Below are 10,017 nucleotides of genomic sequence, written 5' to 3'. Positions count from 1 at the left end.
AATCAAATTTGGGATAAAGCAGTTTGAGTCACTCACCAATGCACTGAATTGAACAAAGAATCGTTAACTGTGAAAGTGTGCTGAATTATGTGAGTAGGACCAAAAGACAAGAGTGATTTTTAACAAGGTTTATACAGTATTTTCTTGGACTCAATCCTTTGTTGTTGAAGATAAGAATGTTGCCATTCTTTTTTGTATAGGGAGGAAGGTTTTACATGGGAATTTCATCTTTGCTTTAAAAAAAAACAGTAGGAAGGTCAAAATGACTTTCTTTTATATCTGCTGGTTTTCAAGTGTTTTTGTTTTTTAAGTAGTATGTTAGAATAGCTGTTTAGAGAAGGATAAAGTGGGGATATTGTAAGAAGGGGAGGTGAAAGGTCAGGAAAAGAAAAAGTTCCAGCTTTGAGACAGTATTTTTTAACAAGGCAATTACTTGCATCCTGAACGTATTTTGTTTTAATTTTTTTTAGCCTCAAGATATCAATGAAATATGCATATCTTATTTGGAGTATATGATTTTATAGCCTCCATCTTTTAGTTCAGTTTTAAGAACAACAGACTAAATGATCCCTGTAATGTTTGAATATGTTTCTAGCTGGAGTTCTAGAAAATATTCTGGCATGACATTGAACTTTGAGAGCTCATTTCGTGGGTGCTCTGATTTAATGCCAACTATGCAAAAACCAAGTAAATGCAAGCACTGAATACACAAAGGCCAATTAAATAAAAGCCCAGACAGAAAATAAAATACATGCTTACCAGTAAGAATGATAAGCCTTCTCCAAAGAAAGGGAAAAATTCCCTCATCCAAGCCTCAAGGTCCAAACCTCACAGCTGAGGTCAACTGGGGGAAAATAATTCTACCCAACAAATCTACCAAACAAGAGGGGGAATGACCTCTCCCTAATCATATCCTAAATAAAACAGAACTCAAACCATATTTGAGAGTTCTGTCCAAGAGATACTCACTGGGAGGAGAAAGCATGACCTGTGAAAGTGGTGGGGGTGTGGGGGTTCAAAGGGCCCCAACACAGGTACCTCATGCCATAGCTCCAAAGGCCAGTGATTCTCCCCGAGGTGAGTCAGCTTTGTATCCCACTTCTGACACCATGTATGTCAAAGTCAAAATGAAAATGTAGACACAAAACTCTAAATTTAGTGTTTTATTTGAGAAGAATTTCAATTCTAGGTCATCTTTAGTATGTTCAACAAACAAAGAGAAGGTTGAGGGTTTTATTTTAAATGAAGAATGTTACTTGTGGTCTTAAGAGAAAGCTCATTGGTATTAGTAAAGCTCTGGGGAGCTGGCAAGCTCCAACTGGTGGGCAATGGCCATAGGCAAAATTAGTCCTAGAGTTAAAACAGCAAGTTATCTCAACAGCTATAGACAAAACTGGTCTCAGGTTACAGCAAGTAGTTTCAGTAGCCAGGCTCACAGAGAATTATATTCTTTGAGAAATATTATGTGTGCCAAGTACTTTTTCCCCCAGCTTCTTGACTCTGTTTTAGTTGGGTGTGACAAGAATGACTCAATTTATATGAGAATCACAATTATAAGAGAACAATTATAAGAGAATCACCAATTTATGTAAGCACTTAGGCTAAAAAAGTAGTAGTTAAAACATCCTATGTGGCCAGCAGCCTTGAAACAATAATGATTACCTGCATCAGATATGCTTTCCATCTAAGTAGTTTCCCCAGTGATTTTTGCCAGTATTCTAATTCTACATGGAGTAAACACAAACTGTGAATGTTAAGAAATTGCCCATGGCATAAAAATCACCTTTCAAACTTCTCATATGTTAAGGTTACTTCTTTTTTTTTTTTTTTTTTTTTGAGACGGAGTCTTGCTCTGTCGCCCGGGCTGGAGTGCAGTGGCCGGATCTCAGCTCACTGCAAGCTCCGCCTCCCGGGTTTACGCCATTCTCCTGCCTCAGCCTCTAATAATTTGGAGTTACAGAGAAAGTAAGATTCCTTGAAAGTTTGGTGAGTTTGCCGGGCACGGTGGCTCACGCCTGTAATCCCAGCACTTTGGGAGGCCAAGGAGAGCAGATCATGAGGTCAGGAGATCAAGACCATCCTGGCTAACACGGTGAAACCCCGTTTCTACTAAAAAAATACAAAAAGATTAGCCGGGCATGGTGGCGGGTGCCTGTAGTCCCAGCTACTCCAGAGGCTGAGGCAGGAGAATGGTGTGAACCCAGGAGGCGGAGGTTGCTGTGAGCCGAGATCACACCACTGCACTCCAGCCTGGGTGACAGAGCAAGACTCCGTCTCAAAAACAAACAACAAACAAAAAAAAAGTTTGGTGAGCTTTTTTTCAAAGTTTTATTCCTTAGATATTATCTGTATAATCAGATAGACTGGGCTAAGCCACAGCCTCATTCCTTGTCAACTGGATAATTGCAGAAGTGTTTTAACTTCTCCAAATCCTAGTTTCTTCCACTATAACATGAGGATAGTCAACACTGACAATGAAGGATGAGCATAAGGATTAATGAGATAGGGCGTGTAAAGCTAGCCTCATTCATGGCAATGGTCACTGCTCAGCAAGGGAAAGCAGCCCTTATGACTATATTGCTGAGATTTTATTAACTAATCTTTTGCCCTATTAATTTCATGACCCCTTTTTTAAACAGGTAAGTGTCAGAAGAAGATCCTATAATGTCAATGTGTGTCCTATAAAAGTTAATCAGGACTTCAGGGTATCTCGAACTTAATTGTTCACATGCCCATTTGATCATTCTTTTCTCTTTCTTTTCCTTTCCTTCCAAAATAAATGTCTCTTTTCTAAGCTTTAAGTAAAGAGCATGTGACCATTCCTCAATGAGCTCTTTTACATGTTTTGCATTGTTTGGCTGAGAACCAACTTGAATGCTTTTTAGACAAATTGTGGTGATTTCACCATCCACTTTCTCCTGACTCAGAATGTGGAATTTTTTCAGTGTGCTTTCGTAAGATCTACACTTGTGTTGCAGATAAAGAAAAACATCTGTGTCAAGCACAAGCATTTCTCCACTTCTAGCAGTCTCGGGTACTAAGGTCCTGACTGATGCCAAAGAGTTATTACTTCTCTGTAGATTCCTTTGGGGATTTTGTCTATTCCACTTTCTTCCCTCACTGGTAAAATTTCTGTCTTTTTCTAAGAGAGAACATGCTCTTACTAGCAAAGATTCTTTGAGCCTCTTGACAGCCAGAAATGATCCTTCCACGGAGATTCTTCCATTGGGTTTCAAAGGACTGAAGTTTAAACTCGGGATTTTTTTTTTCAGGTCCTTTACCAGAGTTTCTAGAGTAACTTCTTTCCCAAAAACAGAAAGATCAAGGATGGCATTTACAGAGCTGAAGATCTAAAATTAAAAAGAGAGAAATGAAAACAGTACTGCCTAGTGGGAGAGACTACATAAACATGTTCTTTTCTGCCACTTTCTTGTCTCTGCAGAAATTGCATTAAACCAGGCCCCAGCTGCCTGCCCCCAGACTTCCTGACTTCTTGTACCAGGGCAGCCCATCAAAGTGATCCCATTTTTTTCAATTTGGGATTCACACTCCCTCACCACATACCCCAAAACAGAGGTGCTCAAATAATTTTTAGAGGCAGAATTCTTTTTTGAAACAGTTTTATGCAGAACCATACATATAAACTGCTCTGGTTCTGCTTGGATAGGGGTCCCCCAAGAGTCATTCCCACCCCCAGTCTAAAGTTCATCAGATGGCTGCATACAACTCTTGAGTGTCTTACAGAATCAAGTTAGTAAACCATTGCTTTGTATTTTAACTTTTTCTTCTTTTTCTTATTTCCTGTCTCTTCAAAGCTTCTTTTTAATGTTCATTCTAATTGTGTTTTCCCAAAATAAGCCTTTAGGTTGGTACCTGGCATCATCCATGACAGTATAAGAGCTTACCATCACTTTAAAAGCATTAAGTGAGGCTGGGCGTGGTGGCTCACCCCTGTAATCCCAGCACTTTGTGGGGCTGAGGTGGGAGGATTGTTTGAGTCCAGGAGTTTGAGACCAGCCTGGGCAACATAGGGACACCCTGTCTCTAAAAAAACTACAAAAATTAGCCAGGCCTGGTGGTGCACACCTATAGTCCCAGCTACTTGGGAGGTTGAGGCAGGAGAATCACCTGAGCCCAAGAGGCAGAGGTTAGAGTGAGCTAAGAGTATGCCACTGCCTAGGTGACAGAGCAAGACCTTGTCTCAAAAAATACACATTTTGTAAAATAAAACATTAAGTGACACACATAGAAAGATAAAAACAGATGAGGCGATAACCAAAATTTCAAGGGCCAGGGTTGGCCTTTAACACTGACTCAGGGAGTTTGCATTTTCTTTCCTAGAAGTCATGGAGTGAGAGCACTTTGTGTCTCCTGCCATAAGAAAAACTTCAAAGAAGAAATGGCATACAGGACTATCAGTACACCTTCAGCATCACACCTTACCTTGTCACTAAAATGAGAGACTGTGAGTTCAGCATGTCTAGCCTTCCTTGCTAGCCGGTGTTTCTTTTGTCTGATGACATTCTCTGCAACTGAGTGGAAACACTGGCATCAAAAGTGTTTATGGCACGATACACTAATAATTTTTTAATAAAATAGGCATATTCAATTATACAAGAATGTCTAAGATTTTTTTCCACATTTTTCCTCTAAATTCAACATTCAAATCACTTTTTTGTTGCACTTTAACTCATTAAAGTTCATTGTATGTGTAAATATGATCCAAATCACGTTATAAAACACACAAGGCATTATATGCATGAATAAAAAAAAAAAAGGTATATCCCCATCTCTGTTAATTCTAGTCACAAGAAGACTTTACATTCTTGATTCAAGTTATCATACTATTCTGGTTTTCCTCCCAATTCACTGGCTGACCAGCTGAGTCTCCTTCCTAATCCTCCTCTCTTCCCATTCTCTAGACGTTGGCAAGACCTGGACCTCAGGCCTCATGCTTCTTTGCTAACCTGTACCCATCCCCTGGGTGATCTCAACAATCTCCATGGCTTTAGACACCATCTCTACATGAATTGTTTTCAAAATTCTACCTTCAGCCTCGATCCTTCTCCCTTCTGCCTGTAGAACTCTCTACCTCATTATCCTAATAGGCGTCTCATTGACCCAAACTGAACTCTTGATAACTATCTCCCTTCCAAATGTATTCTATCCCCAGTGTTCTCTACCACAGAAAATGACATTTAATCCATCAACATGTCCCAAATACCCACCAGTTCTTATCACCTGCCCTGCTACTGCCCTATCAAAACCAACGATGAGTAGTAATTTCTGTTCTTCAAACAGCTGCTAGGTTGCTCATTTAAGAAAAAGCAGTCCAATCTTGTCAATCCCCTGCTTGAAACCTTCCCTGTCACCCAGAATAAAATCCCAGACACCTTGCCATGATCCAGCAGTTGCTGAGCATAAACTGGCCCCGGCCCCCCATCAAACCACATCTCCTATCACTCTCCCCCAGCTCATTCCACTCCAGCCACACAAGCCTCCTTGCTGTTCTTCCACACACCCAGCATGCTCCCCACTCGTAGAATTACCAGTCCTTCCCTTGGCCTAGAATGTTCTCCCCGCTTATCTGCATGAATCATTCCCTTACTTGGCTTCTGCTCAAATGTCATCTAAACAGAGCATTTCCCTTCCTATTCATCTAAAACAGCACTTTCCATCATATTCTATCCCTTTATTCTTCTTTATATCTTGTCATAGCACTTATTATTTATGAATATATAATCATAAATAAAAATATTTAAATAAACAAATATCTAAGTTGTATATAAATAAAGCACCCAACATATTATAGATTCATTTGTTTAAAATCTGTCCAGATGTACATTTCAAGAAAAAAAAAGACTTTGCCTATTTCACTCATTGCTGTATCCTCAAGACCTAGCATGTTGCCTGGTAAATAATAGGTACTCATAAAATATTTATGAATGACCAAGGCCAATCTCTCCCTCTCAATCTCTCTCTGAGTTGCCAATTAATATTAACTTTCAAAAACACTACCATCTCCTTAGAGAAATACTGAGCCCCTGAGCCCCCTCCTGCCATCCCTTACCTGAACATCCCCATTGAGAAGAAATGACTTAATTAATGGTGACAGCTAAAGGTACTGAAAATCCATAGTGCCTTGGATCTTTCTCTGGACTCTGTCTCCCCTCAAGCAAAGCAAGGTCTCTTCCTTTGCTCCTACCCCCATGTGGTATGTTCATCTCCAAGAGCCTGGCATGGAGACTTGTTTTTCTCTGGCAATGTATTTTCTGCCAGCCACTAAGTTGTAAAGAAGGTTGCCCATTCCATGAGGCTGAAGGGGTGTTGTGTGCTCTGCCAACCCAGTTTCCTCACCATCTAAGTCAGGGATTAGGTGCAGGGAGCAGAATGACTCAATCTGATCTCAGAGTCAAGCCACACTTCTCAATTCAACTTTGCCAGTAATAAGGCAGATACTATATTAGAATATCTATTTATTCTAAAATATATAGTTGAGGCCACCTGAAAATTCCCAAAGTAGTCATCTTGTTTATGAGATTATATATCATCTTTATGAGGCTTTTCTCCATTTTTGTCTGTATTCTACAGGTTTTCTACAATAAAATGTAACACTTTCACCCCAAGATATAGACAGATTCAAAATACAGAAAAAAGTTTTCAAGAATTTGCCAGTCACTAGCAACTTTATCATGAGTCATTTTCATATCTTTTCTTCCTCAAGCAGTATCATGCCAATAAACAATAAAATATTTTTTTAAAAAGTTACTTTAGCCAGGCGTGGTGGCTCACGCCTGTAATGCCAGTACTTTGGGAGGCCAAGGCAGGCAGCTCACTTGAGGTCAGGAGTTTGAGACCAACCTGGCCAACATGGTGAAACTCCGTCTCTACTAAAAATACAAAAATTGGCTGGGTGTGATGGTGGGCGCCTCCTGTAATCCCAGCTATTCAGGAGGCTGAGGCAGGAGAATCACTTGAACCTGGGAGGTGGAGGTTGCAGTGAGCTGAGATCACACCACTGCACTCTAACCTGGGCAACAGAGTGAGACTGTCTCAAAACAAAAAAAAAGAGAAAAAAAGCTACTTTAAAATTTACCAGTTCCATGGATCATTTTAATAAAATGTAATTTTTAAATTTCATTGAAGAAGTATTTCTAAAATTACAAAAATTTGATTTAGAAATACCTTTTTTTTCTTTGAATATTACATATGCAACTCCCTTGGTTCTTGTCGGATATATCACATCTTCAACATCTCCGCCCTCATTCTTAATGTCTTGGAAGTGGCTCTTTACTAATAGGGCCAATAACTGATCACTAAAAAGGCCAACTGGAAGACCAGCAACTACAACCGTTCTTTCAGGAGCTTTGGGTTCCTTGACATTCAAAACTGACGCCTGTAAGAGAAACAGTAGGTTATTCTTTAAAAATACAAGACTCTACGTAATAAAGGTGACATCACACTTCAGTAGAGAGAATATCTTATTCTATAAAAGTACTGGTGCAGCTGGTTAGACACTTTTTAAAAGGGGTGTAGGGGAGTAAATCCTTGCTTCACACCATATACCAACATAAACTCTGTATGAATTTAAGAGTTAAATGTAAAAATTAAACCTTTTTTTTTTTTTGAAATGGAGTCTCTGTTACCCAGGCTGGAGTGCAGTGGCGTGATCTCAGCTCACTACAACCTCTGCCTCCTGGGTTCAAGCAATTCTTCTGCCTCAGCGTCTCAAGTAGCTGGGATTGCAGGTGTCCACCACCATACTCAGCTAATTTTTGTATTTTTAGTAGACACGAGGTTTCACCATGTTGGCCAGGCTGGTCTCAAACTCCTGACCTCAAGTGATCAGCTGCCTCAGCTGCTCAAAGTGCTGGGATTACAGGCATGAGCCACCACACCCAGCCACCCTTTTTTTCATAAGTTGAAAATACTGGTTAATATTTGTCTGATTTAGGAAGCCCTAAAAATAATGGAAGAAGTTACCATCCTTTTTTTAATAAGTTGAAAATATTGGTTAATATTTGTCTGATTCAGGAAGGTCTAAAAATAATGGAAGAAGTAAGTTACAAAGGAAAAGATCAAAAATATAAATTTAAAAATTTATTAATTAAAAATAAGTCAAACTAACCACAAAATATGGTATGTGGAGGTGGCTATATGTTTTCTTTACATTGTAGAGTCTAAAGTATGTGAGAGAGTAAGAAACACATCCCCTACTTTTATTGTCAGAATCAGGAAAGTTACCATAAAAAAAAAAAAAAAAAACCCTGGGCCATGTATAGTGGCTCACGCCTGTAATCCCAGCACTTTGGGAGGCTGAAGCGGGCAGATCACCTGAGGTCAGGAGTTCGAGACCAGCGTGGCCAACATGGTGAAACCCCTTCTCTACTAAAAGTACAAAAAGTAGCTGGGCGTGGTGGTGGGCGCCTGTAATCCCAGTCACTCGGTAAACTGAGACAGGAGAATCACCTGAACCCAGGAGGTGGAGGTTGCAGTGAGCCCAGATCATACCACTGCACTCCAGCCTGGGTAGCAAGAGACTCCGTTTCTAAATAAATAAACAAACAAACAAACAAACAAAGCCCTGGCAATAACATAGGGACTGCAACGGAGTAAATCCTGCCTCCCAGCACATATCTGACATGAAAGTCAGCCATAGCAAATACACACCATTGCAGACCCTGCCACCATGCTGGACACAGAGTATCAACTGGAAGTAAATCCTTCCTTGGGCTCATTCTCTTTGAACTTTTATTATCCAGTTAAGGCTTCTATTTAAATGCTTTAATTTGTCCCTCAGCCTCATTTAGGGAAATGGATTTATAAGCTTCTCCCAATTTTTATACAGTTAGTCCACCCGAGCTCAAACATAAGCTGTCCTAAGTTACCTGGGGTTGGACAGGACAGCTCATGGGCTAGAGTAATGGTTAGCAGACCAGAAAGGAATTTGGGGCCCTCAGTCCAGAGGCCTCTCTATTCAATAGGACTCCACTGAAACTATTTCTGACCTACCAGATCAGGAAGACAGTGTAAGCACCCGCACACACACATACACACATACACACACACACACACATACCACACACACACACACAGTGTCCTGTACATCCCAAGAGCCCCGTAAAATGAAAGTAAAACAATTTTAAAAAGCAGCCCGGGCACGGTGGCTCACACCTGTAATCCTACCACTTTGGGAGGCCGAGGCGGATGGATCACCTAAGGTCAGGAATTCTAGACCAGCCTGGTCAACATGGTGAAATGCCATCTCTACTACAAATAAGCTGGGTGTGGTGGCAGGCGCCTGTAATCCAGATGAAACCCAGTCTCTACCAAAAACACAAAAAATTACCCGGGTGTGGTGGTGCACACCTGTAGTCCCAGCTAGCTACTCCAGAGGTGGAGATAGGAGGATCACTTGAGCCCAGGAGCTCGAGGCTGCAGTGAGCCAAGATGGCACCATGGCACTCCAGCCTGGGTGACAGAACAAGGTTCTGTCTAAAAAAAAAGAAAAGCCTGAATGAACACTCCAGAGAGAACCTGCTAGCATTTATATCCCAGAGCAAGTTCTCCCCCATTTATGGGATTTGAAGGGACCCCAGCCTAAAAATCATAAGTACTTGCATTATTTTAAGTAAATTATGGAATGCAGACCGGGCAAGGTGGCTCACACCTGTAATCCCTGAACTTTGGGAGGCCGAGGCAGGGGGATCACCTAAGGTCAGGAGTTCAAGGACAGCCTGCCAGCCTGGTGAAATCCCATCTCTACCAAAAATAACAAAAATTATCTGGGCGTGGTGGCACATGCCTGTAGTCCCAGCTACTTGGGAGGCTGAGACAGGAGAATGGCTTGAATCTGGGAGGTGGAGGTTGTAGTGAGCACCACTGCACTCCAGACTGCCTAGGCAATAGAGGGAGACTTTGTCCCAAAAAAAAAAAAAAATTATGGAATGCAAAAAAAGAAAAAAAAGGAAAGGAAAAGGAAAGAAAGAGAAAGAAGAAAAAGAAAGAACAAGAAAG

General features: G+C 40.8%; 1 protein-coding gene across 1 annotated transcript; it reads right to left on the bottom strand.

Annotated features, from left to right (window-relative positions):
• Window positions 1-2,552: 2,552 nt before the first annotated feature.
• Window positions 2,553-8,912, bottom strand: RBM43 (RNA binding motif protein 43). Its single transcript, XM_011943079.1, has 4 exons — window positions 8,889-8,912; window positions 7,186-7,396; window positions 4,444-4,532; window positions 2,553-3,350 (listed from the first exon to the last, which is right to left on the bottom strand). The coding sequence occupies exons 1-4, from the start codon at window positions 8,910-8,912 to the stop codon at window positions 2,592-2,594; spliced, it is 1,083 nt and encodes a 360-aa protein (XP_011798469.1). The 3' UTR covers window positions 2,553-2,591.
• Between the last annotated feature and the right edge of the window lie 1,105 nt (window positions 8,913-10,017).

Source organism: Colobus angolensis, unplaced genomic scaffold (genome assembly GCF_000951035.1).
Source record: "Colobus angolensis palliatus isolate OR3802 unplaced genomic scaffold, Cang.pa_1.0 Scaffold215, whole genome shotgun sequence".
NCBI lineage: Eukaryota > Metazoa > Chordata > Mammalia > Primates > Cercopithecidae > Colobus > Colobus angolensis.
This window is presented reverse-complemented; position numbering and strand designations above follow the sequence as displayed.

Excerpts from the sequence above, each read along its gene's own strand:
- RBM43 (XM_011943079.1), bottom strand. The coding sequence starts at position 8,912 with ATGAGCTGTCCTGTCCAACCCCAG. Across the intron at positions 7,397-8,888 it reads GCTGTCCTGTCCAACCCCAG|GCGTCAGTTTTGAATGTCAA; the intron begins GTAACTTAGGAC and ends TTTCTCTTACAG. Across the intron at positions 3,351-4,443 it reads TCTCTCATTTTAGTGACAAG|ATCTTCAGCTCTGTAAATGC; the intron begins GTAAGGTGTGAT and ends TTTTAATTTTAG.